We start from the raw sequence: 18,887 nt of genomic DNA, 5'->3' as shown, positions 1-18,887 counted from the left end.
GATAAAGTTGAGAAGCGTGAGCAACAAGGGTGATGTCGTGGTTGGAGTCTGCTATAGACCACCAGACCAGAGAGATGAGGTGGACGAGGCTTTCTTCTGGCAACTAGCAGAAGTTGCTAGATCACAGGCCCTGGTTCTCATGGGAGACTTTAATCACTCTGATATCTGCTGGGAGAGCAATACAGTGGTGCACAGACAATCCAGGAAATTTTTGGAAAGTGTAGGGGACAATTTCCTGGTGCAAGGGCTGGAGGAACCAACTAGGGGCAGAGCTTTTCTTGACCTGCTGCTCACAAACAGGGAAGAATTAGTAGGGGAAGCAAAAGTGGATGGGAACCTTGGAGGCAGTGACCACGAGATGGTCGAGTTCAGGATCCTGACACAAGGAAGAAAGGAGAGTAGCAGAATACGGACCCTGGACTTCAGAAAAGCAGACTTTGACTCCCTCAGGGAACAGATGGGCAGGATCCCCTGGGAGAATAACATGAAGGGCAAAAGGGTCCAGGAGAACTGGCTGTATTTTAAAGAATCCTTATTGCGGTTGCAGGAACAAACCATCCCGATGTGTAGAAAAATTAGTAAATATGGCAGGCGACCAGCTTGGCTAAACAGTGAAATCCTTGCTGATCTTAAACGCAAAAAAGAAGCTTACAAGAAGTGGAAGATTGGACAAATGACCAGGGAGGAGTATAAAAATATTTCTCAGGCATGCAGGAGTGAAATCAGGAAGGCCAAATCACACTTGGAGTTGCAGTTAGCAAGAGATGTTAAGAGTAACAAGAAGGGTTTCTTCAGGTATGTTAGCAACAAGAAGAAAATCAAGGAAAGTGTGGGCCCCTTACTGAATGAGGGAGGCAACCTAGTGACCGAGGATGTGGAAAAAGCTAATGTACTCAATGATTTTTTTGCCTCTGTGTTCACGAACAAGGTCAGCTCCCAGATTGCTGCACTGGGCAGCACAATATGGGGAGAAGGTGACCAGCCCTCTGTGGAGAAAGAAGTGGTTCGGGACTATTTAGAAAAACTGAACGTGCACAAGTCCATGGGGCCGGATGCGCTGCATCCGAGGGTGCTAAAGGAGTTGGCGGGTGAGATTGCAGAGCCATTAGCCATTATTTTTGAAAACTCATGGCGATCGGGGGAGGTCCCAGATGACTGGAAAAAGGCTAATGTAGTGCCCATCTTTAAAAAAGGGAAGAAGGAGGATCCGGGGAACTACAGGCCAGTCAGCCTTACCTCAGTCCCTGGAAAAATCATGGAGCAGGTCCTCAAGGAATCAATTATGAAACATTTAGAGGAGAGGAAAGTGATCAGGAACAGTCAGCATGGATTCACCAAGGGCAAGTCGTGCCTGACTAACCTAATTGCCTTCTATGATGAGATAACTGGCTCTGTGGATGAGGGAAAAGCAGTGGATGTGTTATTCCTTGACTTTAGCAAAGCTTTTGATACGGTCTCCCACAGTATTCTTGCCGCCAAGTTAAAGAAGTATGGGCTGGATGAATGGACTGTAAGGTGGATAGAAAGCTGGCTAGATCGTCGGGCTCAACGGGTAGTGATCAATGGCTCCATGTCTAGTTGGCAGCCGGTTTCAAGTGGAGTGCCCCAAGGGTCGGTCCTGGGGCCGGTTTTGTTTAATATCTTTATTAATGATCTGGAGGATGGTGTGGACTGCACTCTCAGCAAGTTTGCAGATGACACTAAACTAGGAGGCGTGGTAGATACACTAGAGGGTAGGGATCGGATACAGAGGGACCTAGACAAATTAGAGGATTGGGCCGAAAAAAACCTGATGAGGTTCAACAAGGACAAGTGCAGAGTCCTGCACTTAGGACGGAAGAATCCCATGCACTGCTACAGACTAGGGACCGAATGGCTAGGTAGCAGTTCTGCAGAAAAGGACCTAGGGGTCACAGTGGACGAGAAGCTGGATATGAGTCAACAGTGTGCTCTTGTTGCCAAGAAGGCTAACGGCATTTTGGGCTGTATAAGTAGGGGCATTGCCAGCAGATCGAGGAACGTGATCGTTCCCCTTTATTCGACATTGGTGAGGCCTCATCTGGAATACTGTGTCCAGTTTTGGGCCCCACACTACAAGAAGGATGTGGAAAAATTGGAAAGAGTCCAGCGGAGGGCAACAAAAATGATTAGGGGTCTGGAGCACATGACTTATGAGGAGAGGCTGAGGGAACTGGGATTGTTTAGTCTCCAGAAGAGAAGAATGAGGGGGGATTTGATAGCAGCCTTCAACTACCTGAAGGGGGGTTCCAAAGAGGATGGAGCTCGGCTGTTCTCAGTGGTGGCAGATGACAGAACAAGGAGCAATGGTCTCAAGTTGCAGTGGGGGAGGTCCAGGTTGGATATCAGGAAAAACTATTTCACTAGGAGGGTGGTGAAACACTGGAATGCGTTACCTAGGGAGGTGGTAGAGTCTCCTTCCTTGGAGGTTTTTAAGGCCCGGCTTGACAAAGCCCTGGCTGGGATGATTTAGCTGGGAATTGGTCCTGCTTTGAGCAGGGGGTTGGACTAGATGACCTCTTGAGGTCCCTTCCAACTCTGATATTCTATGATTCTATGATTCTAAGTTGCAGTGCGAGAGGTCTAGGTTGGATATTAGGAAAAACTATTTCACTAGGAGGGTGGTGAAGCACTGGAATGGGTTACCTAGGGAGATGGTGGAATCTCCATCCTTAGAGGTTTTTAAGGCCCAGCTTGACAAAGCCCTGGCTGGGATGATTTATTTGGGAATTGGTCCTGCTTTGAGCAGGGATTTGGACTAGATGACCTCCTGAGGTCTCTTCCATCCTTAATCTTCTATGATTCTATGATTAGCTGCTCTAAGAAGCAGTCATTTAAGATGTCAAGAAACTGTATCTCTGCATCCCATCCTGAGGTGACATGTACCCAATCAATATGGAGATAGTTGAAATCCCCCATTATTGAGTTTTTTATTTTAATAGCCTCTCTAATCTCCCTGAGCATTTCATAGTCACTATCATCATCCTGGTCAGGTGGTTGGTAATAGATCCCTACTGCTATATTCTTATGATTAGAACATGGAATTACTATCCATAGTGATTCTATGGTACAGTTTGGTTCATTTAAGATTTTTACTTCATTTGATTCTACACTTCTTTCACATATAATGCCACTCCCGCCAGGGCCAGCTTTAGGAAGTGCGGGGCCCAATTCGAACAGTTTCGACGGGGCCCCAGCAGGGATGACTAAAAAAAAAGCCACTTAAAAAGAACCCTTTCATTTCTTCCATGTATTATTTACTTTCCATGACTATATAAATAATAACAAAATTATATATTAATTAGCTGATTTTCACTTTCATATTAGGAAAATAATTCATGTTTTGATAGTTGTACAACTGATTTTCTTCAATAATGTTTATTTTATTAAAATTTATAAAATATTTCCTTATTAATATAAAATTGTGCCCTCCTCCCCCCCCCCAGCGCCTCCCGGCCCACGGAAACAAATTCTGCTTCCCCAGTGCCGCCCCGCCGAAACAGCTGTGGGCCAAAAAGGAAGAAAAGGAAGGTTTGGGGGTGGGGGGTGACATAGGGTGACCAGATCACAGCAGTAAAATAGGACCCGACCCCTCCCCGCTCGGCCCCACCATCACACCCCTCTTCACCCCCTAGCCCCCCGCTGGCTTGCTGTGTCCCTCCTAGTCAGTCGCCCACCCACCACTTGCCTCCTTTCACCTTCTCCCTTCCCTGCCAGAAACCCCTATGCCCGCCCCTAGAACCCCTGCTGGCTCACAGCTTGCCTCTTTGCCCACCCGCCGCTTGCCCACCCGCTCGCAGCTCGCCCCCCCACCCAAGTATAAAGCCTCATTCAAAGACCCAGGGGTCACTTTATTACTGCACACAGCAGTCAATCAGTGCAGTTGAAGATAAATCTCTGCATTATACATTTTTGTACAACTTTTATATGACTTTGTATTGAACCTTGGTAATGTTATAGCTGGCCCCTAAGGTAGTATAATTAAGGTAAAAGAAAAATGTCTTTTTGCTAGAAGTAGAATAAGTTCTTCCCCCACTTTGTAATCAATTGACCTTTTGAATGAATGAGGTGTGAATGAGGAAGGTGTGGAAGGCAGGCACTTCCAGACAGCTGCAACCCTTGGAGAGGGGCTGGGAGCCAGCCAAGGAGAGCTTTGCCCAGGGCTGAGTGGGACAGAGTTTGGGTGCAGGCTCCGGGCTGGGGCACGGTGTGGGGTGCAGGATGGGTGAAGGGGTGCAGGCTCTGGGAGGGAGTGCGGAGGGGTGGGTTCAGGCTCTGGGACAGAGTTTGGGGGCTGGAGAGAGGGTGGTGGGTGCTGGGGGGGGAGGGGACTGCCATCACATGTGGCTTCCTTCCTCCCTTGCTGCCCCTCACCATAGCCTCGGTGGGGGATGGGGCTGCCCCTTGCCCAGTGTTTGCAGGAGTGGTGGCTGGGGGGAAACCCAGTCAAACTCTGGTTTTACTCTTTCATTGATGGGTCACTTTAACCCCTTACAAGCCCCTTCCCGCCTCTCAACCCCCTTTTCTACTGGGCTTGTTTGATCTTTTCGGTGGAGCCAGATGAAAACCACAAACCCCAGCGAGAGCAACACGCTGGAAGACTAGACTGAACCCACCACCCACCCAGTCTAGTCCATCCCAGAGCCCAGGACTGAGGGCAAATGTCCGTCCCCCCCCCCCCACACACACCCTGGGCCACCTGCTTCTACTCCTGGCCTCTCCCAGCGCCGCCAGCTATTCTGTGTGGCTGCATTGGGTGGGATTTCAACCAGACCCCCCTCCCCGCTAAATTCACCCCTGTTTTGCGACCACTCTGCACCTTCCTTCCTTGCCCTAGAGCTGCTGGATGGCTAGAAGGCTGATCTGGGCGTTTGATTGATCTGGAATATTATCGTGCCCCCCCCCCCAAAAAAAAACTTAATGTCCACACAGCTTTGGGGGGGGCTATTCCTCCCCCCCCAAAGCCGGTCTATTTTATTGTTGCAGGGCAAAGGAAGGAGCCAGAGTTTAATGGAAATATTCAGCCCCTACAGCGGTCTTGCAGCAGGGGAAGCAGAGTTGATGGGAAGGGAACTGGTTTGGATAGGAGCCCCCATCCCCCTCCTTTGCAAAATAATTTGGGGAAGGAAATCAGATCACTCTGTGCCTCGGTTTCCCCTCTCTCGGGGGGGGGGGAGATAAAAGTCTCAGCCTGACGTGTTGCAGACCTTTCGCATTCTCCCCTCTTGATGTATTTGATTTCCTCCTCCAAACCCCCCTCTCTCTCTCACCTGGAATTCACAGCACTAAGTACCGGCTCGGGGCTTTCTTCCTGGGTTTATTGGGTTTGATCCTGAGTTTAGTTTTGAAACAGACACAGGCACAAACTCACCCTCAAACAGCAACACCACCAAAAACCACAAAACCAACCTAATATTACACACTTAGGGGGAATCACGGGGTCAAACACTCACCGACTGAAGCCCCAGCAGCTGCTCAGGTGAGTGAGGTCCACACTGCAGAGATTCCTGTCTCCCAGTGGACAGGAAGCCCCCTCAGCGTCTCCTCCAGGTGAGTGCTGGGGGGAGGGGAGGGGAAGGCTGCAAAGCACATGTGCCTTCTCCTCCCTCCCGACCTGCAACAGCCGCTGCCTCAGCTCTAGCCCTCTGCCGGCCAGCACAGCGTCTCTGGTTTCCTAGCAGCAACAGCTGCTACTTCCAGGAGAGCTTTGTTTCAGGCAGAGACGCTGCCCGATCTGCGCGGGGCCCTCTCAGGCGCGGGGCCCAATTCGGGGAAATCGGCCAAATCGGCCTAAAGCCGGCCCTGACTCCCGCACCAGCATGACCTGTTCTGTCCTTCCAATATATTTTGTACCCTGGTATTACTGTGTCCCATTGATTATCCTCATTCCACCAAGTTTCTGTGATGCCTATTATATCAATATCCTCATTTAACACAAGGCCCTCTAGTTCACCCATCTTATTATTTAGACTCCTAGCATATTATTTATATTTTTAGAGGAGGAAAGTTTCTGGGTGTCACAAACAAAGAGCAGAAGAGACACAGGTAAGGAGCAGAGAAGAGGTGCCTCTCACCTTCTCAAAGTACATGACCTCGTACTGCACTGAACTCCGGCTGCGGTGTCGTGGGGCTGGCCAAGACACAGACAGGCTGCTGTCATCACGTTGGGTGAGAGTCAGGTGGGACACTGTTACTGGAGCTGCAGGGGAGAGCAATGGCATGAAACAGAATCAGATGAAAACACAAACCAAACCCCCTCCATCCTCCCAGGCTGTGTGGCTCCTATGCGCAGATTACAGCTTCTCCCATTGCTGCCCCTGCTGAACCTCCGGTACTGCATTCAGCTCATCCTTCTCTGGTGTGCCTGAGGGGAAGCCAGGGGTTCAGTAGTAAATCACTGCTGATGGCAAGGGCACTTCAGCTGTGATTTTGTTGTACTTTCGAAACATCATCCACACCCACAGTAGCTCTATTAATGCAGCACCAAGGTGAAGACTTTAAATGCAGAAAGGAATTTCCAAAGTTAGGGCTCCTACAGCAACATGAATACACCCTCACTTAACACCATACGGGTGCAGCTTGGCTCTGACAAGTGACACTGAAATGCCATTGTGAGACTCCATATTTATCATCTCTCAGCTAGTCTAGGGCAAACATGCTCTGTTTAGGTGTGAAAACATGGCCCCCTAAGGGTAGTACTGTGAATGATCCTGGGATCCAAGAGTGAAGCCAGACTCTTTCCATGTCTCGCACCATCATTGGTGGATAAGTGAGTGGTGAGGTAGGAACCTGCACTTGTGAATCTCCGGACTTCAGTGTGTTTAAAGACTCTATTTGCACCAAGATGTTGTGGTTTGTTTGTTGCATATATCAGGCAGGGAGGTGTCTCACTCTACAGGCCCAGTTCTGCTCTGTTACATGCGGGCAGTTCCCATTGCCTTGCAGCTATGTAACTGAGAGCAGACTTGGGCCCCATCATGTCTGCAAAGAGCCTGGTGAACATACTGCTTTTTCTGAACGATCATTACAGTCACTACTTTGGTTTATAAACAGAACAGGAAAGTGACTGACAAAGACAGTGACAGAGCTTAGTTGCCAGAGCTACAGGCACCTTATAAGAGATTCACTCAATAGGTAGAAGGCAGGTACCATGCTGATGGGTGCCGCATAAGGAGAGAGATAAGATGAAAAAGGCTCAGAGACCCACATTGACTCTCCTCTTGCCTTGAAATTGCTCCCCTACCCACCTTGGTGACTCACCTGCATGCCCGACAGAGACCCAGACAGCAGGGGAGGTCCGCTGGGGGAAAGGGCTGACCTCTGAGACACCATTACGTGCCTTCACAGTGAAGCTGTAGTTGGTATAAGCCTCTAGACCATTCACATCTATGGATGTATTGTTGAGGCCTGAGGCACTGGGGGAGAAGACCACACTAGCCTCACATGGCTCACATGCCAGGACAGAGCAGCGCTGGCATGAGATGCTGTAGGTCAGATCCTTGCGCCCACCATGGTCGCTGGGTGGCTGCCACCAAAGAGAAAGTTGCGTCCCCACCAGGGAGAAGCTGACATTGCGGGGACTAGAAGGGGGGCCTGCAGAGAGTGGGGGAGAGAGAATTAGATCCAGCATACAGGCTCCAATGCACAAACCAGTCTTGTAGTTTCCCTTCCCCTCATGTGGCTCAGGACCTGCCTCTCTCCCCACCCCATAAGGCATTTCCCTCTCCAAAGCACCAACGTCCCCTCTCTCTGCATCTGGATCTCCCCCCTCCTCTCTCCCCCTGACCCTTCCTCTTCTCCACATCCCTTTGCTCTCCTCCCCCAGCACTGACTCACGAGTGCAGGCAACACTTTGACTCTCAGTGGGTGCCCGGTAGAAGCCCGGGTTGCAGGGACAGGCTGTGGCCCCTGTAGCACTGGATGAACTGTTTGGGGGGCACTTGAGGCAGTGCTCAGTCTCTGGGGAGTGACGGTAGAATCCTCGCTGGCAGGCTGCGGACACACAAACAACAGGGAAGCACAGGATTAGTGGGAAGTAACCAACCAACCCTGCCTGGCTCCCTCATCTTCCACCTCCACAGCCCTGGTACTCCTCCCTCTCTCCTGCTCCCAGGGATAGGGAATAGAAGACCATGGCTGCTGGAAACTGCACATGGGAGGTCCCTGTAAAAATCAACAGAACACTTAAGACTTGGTTAGCCTCAAAGAGACTCCTCCTAACATAAATCCAGCACATTCCCTGTCCCTTCAAGATTTACACCAAACCTGGCTGTGCCACCCTGGGCTGCAAACATCAGAGCTGAGTTTGGTGTAGGCAGCTATGGAACTGCTGGCACTTAGTTTTCTTGCACTACTCCTCTACCTTTCTGGGGCGTCTGCCTGTCCAGAAGAGCATCTGTGAGGCAGATCTGAGGCAGCCTGGTACCAAAAAAATGCCCACACTCTCAGGAAGACCTTCCTTTTGTTCTTTCTTATTTGCTTGTTTCCCTTAATCTAAAATAAAAGTCTCACTAGACATACAGGGTATCTCTTTGGGCTGGGAAATCCATAACAATGAGGGGTGCCTACTGACACCATGGGTTTAAGTCTAGGGACTGTTAGCATGGGTGGCCTTGTTGATCTTGACTGTTGTACCAATGCATTGCCTACCCAACCTCGGGGCATGTAGGAATTTCTAGATCAATGTTAACACCCTGGACTACACTTGGATGCAGCTGGACACGAAGCCAGTGTAGACTGCAAAAAAGATGTGCCATGTGCTCCCTATGGCCAAACCACTAAGTCAGAGGGCAGCTGTATTCTGCATTGGTTGTAGCATCTCAGGAGTCTTCTAGGGAAGCCCAATGAAGAGCACTTGCAGTCACCCAACAGGGAGAGCACAGGCATGGGTAACCGTGGTGAAGTTTGCACCACAGAAATGATTGTAATCGTCTGACCCAAAGGAGATGGAAAGAGATGCTCCAGTCCACCAATGCTATTTGGAAACTGGGGAGCAGTTGAGGTACCCAGCAATGTTTCCAGGATCCAGGAGCTTATTGACAAAGGGCAGGCATACCCCTTTCAACAACAGGGTCAGGCACTCTCTCTGCCACAAATTCAGGCTTCTCCCTAACTTCTGTCACCCCTGGACTGAGCCTCAGCCTTTTATTTCCATCTACCCCTTGTCTTGGCCAGAGAGAGCAGGCAGACCACTCCATCCAGGTCTGATGACACAGACTTGCCTGTCAGTCGCATAATAGTGGTGTCATGACCCAAAGAGTATCACAGCCTCACCCATCAGCTGTGGATACACATTGAGCAGGTAAGCCACAAAGAGTGAAGCCTGCAGAGTGCAGGAAGGGGGAACCACTGAGGACATGCAAGCACTTGCCCAACAGCACTCTCTTGTCATCTTTCAGGAAAAAGCAGAACCATTCAAGTGTGAGCCCATCTTTACTGGCCAGGATCTGCAGCTGAATCAACAAAATTACGTGCCCCATGGTATTAAAGGGTGCTGACAGATCTAAAAGAATCAAGCATGGACCCCTGGCTAGGGCTGAGTGAATAACTGATTTGTCAGTTCAGCCAGCAAACTGAAAAAATATTCAGTTCCGAAAATGTTCTGATTTTGTCAGCAAATTGAAAAAGTCTGCTTCAGGCAAGCAAACCATCTATGGGTATGTTTACACTGCAATTAAAATCCTGCACCTGGCCTGTGCCAGCTGACTCAGGCTCATGGGGCTTGGGCTGGGGGGCTGTATTATTACACACAGATGTCTGGGACCACCATGCAGGATCCTAGAGCCCAGGCTCCAGCCCGAGCCCAAAAATCTATACGACAATTAAACCCTTCTAAGCAAACCCTAGTCAAATCACTAACACCCCAAAAGGGGCAACCCTCTCAGCATACAATTCTCAACCCAACCCTACAGACCTCTTCTCGTTCGTGGACTGGAAGGACAAAAGCACTTATGTGATGCTCATTCCCCAGGGACCTTGAAACCCTTTACAAACCCGGGGGAGCAGCAGCACTATCACCCCACCAGACAGGAAGCTGAAGAACAGAGGGGAAGTAACTTTACCAAGGTTGCAAGCAAGTCAGTGGCAGAGCCAGGAATGGAACTCAGGTCTCCTCATGCTTACTGAACCACACTGCCTGTCAGGTATGTAGAGATGGCATATATACCCAGTCCCTGCTGCTAGGGGGAACAAGGGTTGAATGGGGAAACCAAGTGAGGAGAACAACCACTTCAGGGGATACATACCCTACATCCTGACTTTACCCCAGAAACCTGACTTCCTCCTTCCTTCCTTCCTCTCAACTCTCACTTGTCCAGCAATATCATCTGCATCCTCTTGTCAGCTGCAGCAATCCTGCATCAAGCAGCTTTGGGAGGTCTCTCTCCCCCTACCCCAGGTGGCAAGGACTGTAGGTGGGCTGCCAGGATTGGACAGGGCCTGGTGAAGCAGCAGTCTCCAGGGGTTTCCAAGTGCTACAGCCAAGGAGTGGGATGAGTGTGTTTTTAAACCCTCCCCTTACGCTGTCCTGATATATTTCCTCATGTTTCCTACTGTTCTCCCCTCTCCTGCCCAGCATGGCTGGTGTTGGTGACAGTTGGCAAGCCCATCAGAAGACAATGGGTGGGGATGAAGCATCATTTGGTATGTGGCAGAAAGGCCATTTGATCTTGGTTCCCCCCAGCTCCCAGACTTTTAGGTTGGTGTGGAGGGCGGCAGATTTGGTCCAGTTGTCCCTGTGTCATGACAGAGGGCATCTGGGCCTGGCCAAACAGGAAGAGGAACAGAGAGCTTCTGCCCTACCAGCCAGACAGGAAGCAGCAGCAACTACGGCCAGAGCTGAGCATGGAGCAAGCTGGACCCTGATCCTTGTGCCAGGCCAGTCATTGGTGAGAACCTCCCCGCACAGCTCACTGCCTACTCCTCAGGATAGGACCAGCCAGCCACTTCCCCACCCCCCACCAGGATGGGACCAGCCCACTAACCCCCCACAAGCTGCCACGGCCTCAGCGGGGAGGGGAAGCAGGGATGCTGGCACTCTCCTCCCCTTCCCTGCATTTTTCTGAAATGATGGCCCTGGATGAGGAACACCTAGCTAGACAGAGTGGGCTACTGCTTCTAAAGGTAAGAAAACAAAGTGGGAAATTTTAGTGCGGGCCTGTGGAGGGTGTGCTGAAGAGAAGGGGAGGGAACACGCCTAGGATCTAACAGGGTAGAGGCATGCCAGACAGACAGGATTATGTCATCACACACAGCCAGCTCGAGAGAAGGGAATGAACCCAGGTGAGATGGAAGGTGCAATGGTAACAAGTGCCAGCAAGGGGCAGCACCACACCAGGAAGGCAGATTCTTACTGTAGCGCATAGTGTGGAAGCTTGCTTCCCTCACGGGTGTCCTCAGGGACCCCTGCACACACTGACCCTGGGGGCTGGGGTGGCTGGATGGAAGGAAGGGGTTAAGCACGGTGGCAGCGGTGGCAGAACTAGGGGAGGAGTACAGGCTAGTGCCGCAGCAATGGAAATATTGTGAGAGCTGATCTATGTTTTGGTTCCCACAATATTTCCTCTGTCCCTGGGGAGGATGCATTGTGAGAAGGGGCAGCCTGGGCTCCTTTGGTGCGGAGGAGAGAGGTGGGTGCTGGAGGTAGGCTAGGTGGGAAGGGGTGGCCAGACAGAGCCGTGTCATTTCAGGGATGTGGGGAGAGCTGTTTCCACTCCAGGGCAGGAACCTCTGCCAGTAGTCTAAAAGCAGCAGGTGGGGTGGGAGCAGGAAGGTGGGTGAGGGGCTGCTCTGGAGGCCTGGGGTGGGAGGTGAGGGAGGGATACCGAGCTGCTGCAGCCACCCTAACTGTGCCACTTCCTTGACCTACCATTTGTGTCCAAGGCCCAGGTGTTTGCCCCACCGCTGCCCTCCCACCCCCATCACCGCCAGAACCCCAAGTTCTCTGGCACACATCCCAGCCCCAAACCTCGCCCCCCCCATTCAAAGCAAGGTTCCCCTGCCTCTGTCTGGGGGGCAGCTGTGCCAGGTCCCCATCCCAGAGCTGAGAATTCTGATTCACATGTGGGAGGAGGATATGAGAAGGGAACAAGTTTCAAATAAATTAGATACAAACTGGGGTGACCCCACCACATTAGCAGAAAATGAGGCACCCCTCCCCTGTGTGGGCGGTACAGAGTGTGGGACTGGCCCAGAGCGCTGTTGCCATCGTTGCCGCCATGTCCCACCCAGCAATTATCTTTAACAAGGCCTCTGTGGGCTCATCAAACAGGAAGAGGAACAGAGAGTCTCTGCCCTCAGTACACCCAGAGTGGGAGGTGACTCCCCGTTAGAGACGTCAGCTGAGCCATTCCCAGACTTCCTGTACCCTGCCCCTCCTCCCCATTCCCAACTGTCTGTTCCCCCTGCCTTCCCAGTGCACCCCCATAGCATTTGGGCAGCTTTGTTGTTTGGAATTAAAGTCCGAAGGAATCAAATGGGGGAAAACAGATTCTGGGAAAGGCAAAAGACCAGGACCGCCCTCCTGAGGGCAAAGATCAGAGCCGGCTGCCCTGCCCTTCATTCATCATTATTACAAGTATTTATTTGGTGCACGTCACTAGGATGACTGGGCACCTTACAAAGATTAAGCTGAGGCAATCAAGAGTTCATAATAAGAGACCAACCCACATACTCCGTGCTGCTTTGCCAGCCAGCTAGGAAACCAGGGGACCCAATTGGTTTGGAAAGCTTGGGCAAAGAGAGGCATCCTGCACCTTCATAATTAATTGTATTACTGCAGGGAGCTAATGCCAGAGGTGCAGGCTGGCCACTGGGAAAGCTATGCCACCAGTGCCCACAAGCAACACATTTGGGATGCAGAGCCGTCTATCTCCACATGAGCATAGATTTATGGTGGGTGCAAGGGGGTGAGGTGCCTGGGCTTAGACCCCTTAAGGCTTTACACTCTGATATCGGTACCTGAAAAGTCACCCAGCAATTGTCTGAACTAGTGCACAGCTGGGACCCCCTCACACCCCAATTACTATCCCTCCTCATCCTCCTATTCCAAGGCAAAGGTCAGAGATGTCTTCCTTGCGATGCCTTCCTCCCTTATCAGAGGGTACAGGTCACAGCTGGATCTCCCTCCACCCCCATCCCATCCCATCCCATCCCATCCCAGTGAAAGACTCTCCCTGCCTTTCCAGCCCTCTTCCCATCAGAGGACAAAGGCCAGAGCTGAGTCCTCATCCCCATGCCAGGACAGAGCTCTGAGCTGGAGCCGGCCTCCTTCCAAAGGCAAAGGTCAGAGCCACAATCCCTGCTTCTGCCGCACTGGGTGGGTTCAGCGAGAGATCTAGATCAGTTCTGATCCTTTGCAGAGCACTTGGCCCCTTGCCACTGGAAAGCAGCTGCAATGGAGATGTGGGCGGACAAACAGGTGCCCTAGACCTACCCTTCCTTCCTTGCATCCACCAACAAGATGCCACTTCAGGCTTTGCCATTTCCTCAAACACACCCCACCCCACGCCCACCGCCCTCTGGGCAACTACCCTGATCCCTGCTGTCCCTTTGGAGGACACATCTGGCTTCAGCTATTCTTGGGTTGGGAGGGGGAATAGCCAGGACCTGGAGGCTGTCCCATCCCATGATAGCGGTGAGAACCAGCCCAGGCATGATGGATTCCCTGCCCCTTCCCAGGAGAGTGTGCTCAGCTCCCAGGAGGGTGGGGAGAGTTCAGCAGCAACAGCTAAGTGGAAAAACTGGCTGGGCCATTGAAGGAGAGCAAAGGGGAGGGGCAGGAATCTCATGCTGGAAGACTCCCTTAACCCTTCATCAGCTCCCAGAGCAAGGCTGGACTGGAGAGGCATCAGCAATCCAAACAGAGATCGAGTCCCCACACTGCAGCAAACAGAGGGAGAACAAGGCAGGGAGACAGGGAATCGCTCAAGGCCCCTATAGACCCTAAGGATCCACTGTGGATTGCCTGACACCCTGTGACTTAGGCTCCCATCAATTCTCCCTTTCCTCTTCATTCCTTTATCTGCAACTATGTAGCACACGAGAAGGAATGTATCACTTGTGGGCCCTATAACTGCCTGGGCACAGTCACCACCCCCATCAGCAATATAGGATCAGCAATGTGCCATCCACATACCCTCAACACATCCCCTTTCTCTCCCAGCTGCTACAGGCTGGAAGACAGTCCACCAGCACCTTCTCTCCCCTCACTGCCAAGGGGAGACTCAATCTACTGCTATGATGGGCCCAATTTAGTTTGCCAAGCACTCCCCTCCAATACAGAGGGTGTGCCCATGGTCTCTCATGCGCTTGTTCTGCCTGAATGCTGAGCTGGGCCGTGCAGGGGGTGCTATAGTCATTCCGTAACACAGCTGAATTCTCTCCCACTCAGGGAATGCATGTGCACAATACAGGAGGAGCTCTGACCCTTCCCACCCATGAACCCAAGATCCTGGCCAGGGGGACAAAGGTGCTTATCTGTCCATCTGCTCTACCCTGACCTAGCTGCTACACCCCAGAGAACAAGGCTGCCATTTAAGGGTTGGGAGCCAGTTGCTGAGTGAGTCAGTGTCAATCATATACTTACAGCTCCCAGAAACCAGCTCCAGACCTGAAGCGCTGCTGGAAGGAGACCAAGAGGGAGTGGAGGAGTGTGTGCAACTGTTACGCCTGACAGGGACAGGAACAAAAGAGAGAAATAAAGAGAGAATAACTGAATCACTGAGAGACAGACAGGGCACAGCCAGCAGGGGTGAGAGATGGGGACAGAAAGAGAAAGACAGTAGCAAAGTCAGATGCACTTAGGGCAGCTCTTGGTCAGGTGACTATAACTCACCTCTCACCCCACTGCAAACACTGCTGGATTGTATCACTGCCCAGATCTCCATCTCCCCATCGTTCCCCTTGCACCTGACTGCTCCCTTCCACACCTACCTACACAGCTTCTGTCAGCCTCCTCAAACCCAACAGCACACAGGCACTGGCCCATTGGCACCAGCCACTCCCCATCAGCACTGCAATGCATCCTGGGTGGGAAACCTGCTTCTTCGGTTGCGTCCTCTACACAGACCCCTGGCACCTCTGTCAGCCCCTCTGAGCCTGCCAGTGTCTCTGGAAAGTGAGCCAGTCCCACCACTGTTTCTGGGCAGGTCTTGTAATATACCCGGACAGAGACCAGAGCCACACATGCCCCAGAGTTCTGGAAAGCCAGGTAGAATCCGCGCTGAGACAGCTTCCGTATGGGGCACACTTCCACATTCAGCTGCATAACGCCTGACTCAATGTCCCGGCTTGTGAAACTCCGATCTGCTGCCACTGTGTTGACCTGAAAAGGAGAGGAAGAATCAAGATTTATGGCACTGGAAGATCTTCCTCCAAGGTTACATTTGTCATGCATCTTTCACCCCAAAGCCCCTGTGACAAGAGTGCTGAGGCCTAATAGATGGGCCAGCACTCTGATCACTGTAGCCTCAGTTAGTTTCCCCAGTGACAGTTGATTGAGGAAAATAGAGGAATTAGCTAATTAGATGGGGAATCTGGGTGAGTGAAGGAACTAACTGCCCCATCAGCTGACTATCTTGATAAAAGGCAGGAAGGAAGCATTAGCAGGAGGGGACGACAGGCCTAACGATGCCCAGACTGAAGCTGATCCCAAGAAAAGGAGGTCTCTTTTCCTTTCAGGGCCCTGAAAAACGGGTAATAGGGATATAGGTATTAGAATTGTTGTTATTGCATTGCACAAGTGTTAGTGGAGGCAACTTGAATAAATTCTATGGAGTAGACACTATAAGAAGAGAATCTGAAGGGTTTTTGCAGTGACCAAGGATCAGGTGTGGGGGAAGAAAACCTATGCCCTGTTACAGCCTTCACTGTAACTCCTTTCTCTATGGCCTCTCTCTAGCTCTGATGCTCTGGACTCCATGATCTGCCCATCTTTGCATGTGGATGACTAAGCACAAACACGTCAAACAAGTGCACTCATTCCCCATTGTTTCCCTCATTTTATATAACTCCTATGGACGTCCCCCATCTGCCTCACAAGCCTTGTTTCTATTCTTTCCTCCCAGCTCTCCACTTAGCTTCTCTTCAAGAGCCATGTGATTGATTCATTGTTTGTACAGCACCTACCATAACAAGCCCTGATCTCAGGCTGGCCTTTGGGCACTGCCACAGCACACTTACAGACTACAGCAAGAAGTCATTCTTCTGAGGTGGATTGTTTCTTTTTCTATCAGCAATTTATCTACCAATAAACTGTGATAGTCTTTGGATTTGTTTAATTAAAATTACATGTTGATAAACTGCTGCTGACAATTCTCCATCTGTCCGGTGCTTGTGAGCAGTCCTGCGTGTGCCTTTGATATTTCCCATCTGTTGATATAATCCACAGGGGACAGTGGGTGTGTTTCCAGTCCCTGGCTAGATGGGCATCGCTCCTGCACACAGGCTTTTGAGGCAAATCTGAAGTCTTTGGGAGTTCGACACCTAACTCCCTTAGGGCCTGTCTACACTTACCGGAGGATCAACGTTGGGGCGATCGATGCATCGGCGGTCGATTTAGTGAAGACCCGCTAAATCGACTGCCGATCACTCTCCCGTCGATTTCTGTACTCCACCTGATCGAGAAGAGTAAGGAGAGTCGATGGGAGAGTGTCTCCCATCGCCGTCGCATAGTGTAAGTAGATCTAAGCTACGTCAATTTGAATTATGCTATTCACGTAACTCAAATTGCATAGCTTAGATCGATTTTTCTCTTTAGTATAGACAAGGCCTTAGACTCCTCTGAAAACCCCAGCCTGAAACATCTCTGCAGTCAATTGGTAATCAGCTCACCAGAAACTTCAAGTGGGCTCAACTGCCATCTTTGGATGCAGCAACTGCAGATGTGAGGGGTGGGGAATTGGGACAGCTATTGCCGTAAAACTGGTTGCAAAGAAGTAGGTGTTAAAATTCCACAAAAAAATATTTCAAGTCACTTCTACCTCTGCCCCAAGGGGGCAGGAAAGAGGAGATGCAGGCAGTGTTGCCTAGTGGATACAAAGCCGGACTGGGACTCAAGAGACCTGGATTCTATTCCCAGCTCTGCCACTGGCCTGCTGGGTGACCTTCAGCAACCCTCTTCACCTCTCTGTGCCTCCTCTGTAAAATGGGGATATGATACTGTCCTCCTTTTTAAAGTGCTTTGAGATCTACTGATGAAACATGGTAGATATCAAAGAACATAGGCCATACCTACAGGATGTGGGACTCTGCTTTGGGAAACAGTGACTCTGAAAAAGATTTGGGGCTTGTGGTGGATAACCAACTGAACATGAGCTCCCAGTGTGATACTGTGGTTAAAAGAGCTAATGTGATCCTTGGATGCATAAACAGGGGAATCTCGAGCAGGAGCAGAAAGGTTATGTTACCTCTGTATTTGACTTTGGTGTGACCATGGCTGGAATAGTGTGTACAGTTCTGTGCCCACAATTCAAGAAGGATGTTGGTAAATTGGAGAGGATTCAGAGAAGAGCCACAAGAAAGATTAAAGGATTAGAAAACCTGTTTTACAGTGATTGAGCTCTTTGAGTCTATCTATTTAACCAAGAGTTAAGGGGTAACTTGATCACAGTCTATTAGTATCCACATGGGGAATAAATATTTGATAATGGGGTCTTCAATCTAGCAGAGAAAGAGATAATATGATCCAATGACTGGAAGCTGAAACTTGTCAAATTCAGACTGGAAATATGATGTAAATTGAACAGTGAGGGTAATTAATCACAATTTACCAAGGATCTTGGTCAATCACTGACAATTTTAAAATTAAGACTGGATGTTTTTTTCTAAAAGGTTTGCTCTACAAATTATTTTGGGGAAGTTCTAAGGCCTGTGTTATACAGGAGGCCACAATGGCCCCTTCTGGCCTTGTAATCTATGAATAAGAGCTGGGTGATGATGATCTCCTCCTCTTTAGTATACTGGAAGCCCCAATTTCCTCTTACCTGTCAAAATCCCCAACTACCTAAATCTCCAGAATTTACTAGAACACAGTGAAAATATGGGGGCAGCGGGAATGAATAGAAAAACATGAATTTAATATCAAAATAAATAACCCAAATAAAGTTACAAGATACTTGCATTTTTCATTTTCCTGTTTAATTCAGTGCAACTTTCTGGGCTTGAGTTTACTAGAAGCTGCTGCAGAAATTTCAAGAAGAATTTATCATGATGTGTTGCTGAGAATTAAGAGGGGAGGACTGCCAAAGAATATAAGTCTATGGCTTGCCACAAAACACACTGGGCCTTGATTACGGGAGACTGTTTACAGGAAAGCAGAGATTCTCTTCACTGGAATTCAGCTGCTTTTGGGGCAGAAGGGACAATAAGTACCATATCCAACTGAAACTGCAGGAGAAACATAGGGCGGCAGAGTGTAGTGACACAAATAAGAATTTGGTACAGCCAATGAGACCATTGCCTCCGCCCTCAAAGAAAATGCCATGCACTTTTTTCTGACCAGTGATGAGAGCAGGGGATTAGGCGTCAGGAGACCTATTTCCTATTTCTTTATCTTCCTGACTTGCTTTATTACCTTGGGCAAGTCACTTGTTCTCTCTTGGTCTCAGTTTCCCTATTTGTAACATGGGGATGATGATGTTTGTTAGAACCCTTCACAGTCCTTGGATAAGTAAATGCAAAGCATTACCATCAACATTAAATGTTCTCAGTCCCTCTATTTAACAGCTCATTTGACAATTGGCACCTCCTGCAGCAGAGAGGGCCTTGACCATCATGCTGGGGCAGCAGCAAGAGAGCATTTCCTATGCTCCCTATGGGACCCTTGATTTCCTTGGAGGTCTCCCATCTGGCCAGCCCCATCTTGTTTAGGT

At 50.1% G+C, this 18,887-nt stretch overlaps 1 protein-coding gene across 1 annotated transcript in view; it reads right to left on the bottom strand.

Annotated features, from left to right (window-relative positions):
• The window catches only part of EPHA1 (EPH receptor A1), a 74,911-nt gene that overhangs the window by 19,782 nt on the left and 36,242 nt on the right, over nt 1-18,887 (bottom strand). Inside the window, exons 4-7 of the mRNA XM_034766227.1 lie at nt 14,950-15,340; nt 7,855-8,010; nt 7,279-7,611; nt 6,093-6,217 (exon numbers count right to left, since the gene is read on the bottom strand). Coding sequence (XP_034622118.1) covers nt 6,093-6,217; nt 7,279-7,611; nt 7,855-8,010; nt 14,950-15,340 — 1,005 coding nt within the window. The remainder of the gene's footprint in view (nt 1-6,092; nt 6,218-7,278; nt 7,612-7,854; nt 8,011-14,949; nt 15,341-18,887) is intronic.

Source organism: Trachemys scripta, chromosome 1 (assembly GCF_013100865.1).
Source record: "Trachemys scripta elegans isolate TJP31775 chromosome 1, CAS_Tse_1.0, whole genome shotgun sequence".
Classification (NCBI taxonomy): domain Eukaryota; kingdom Metazoa; phylum Chordata; order Testudines; family Emydidae; genus Trachemys; species Trachemys scripta.
The sequence above is the reverse complement of the archived record's forward strand: the minus strand, read 5'-3'. Positions and strand labels throughout refer to the sequence as shown.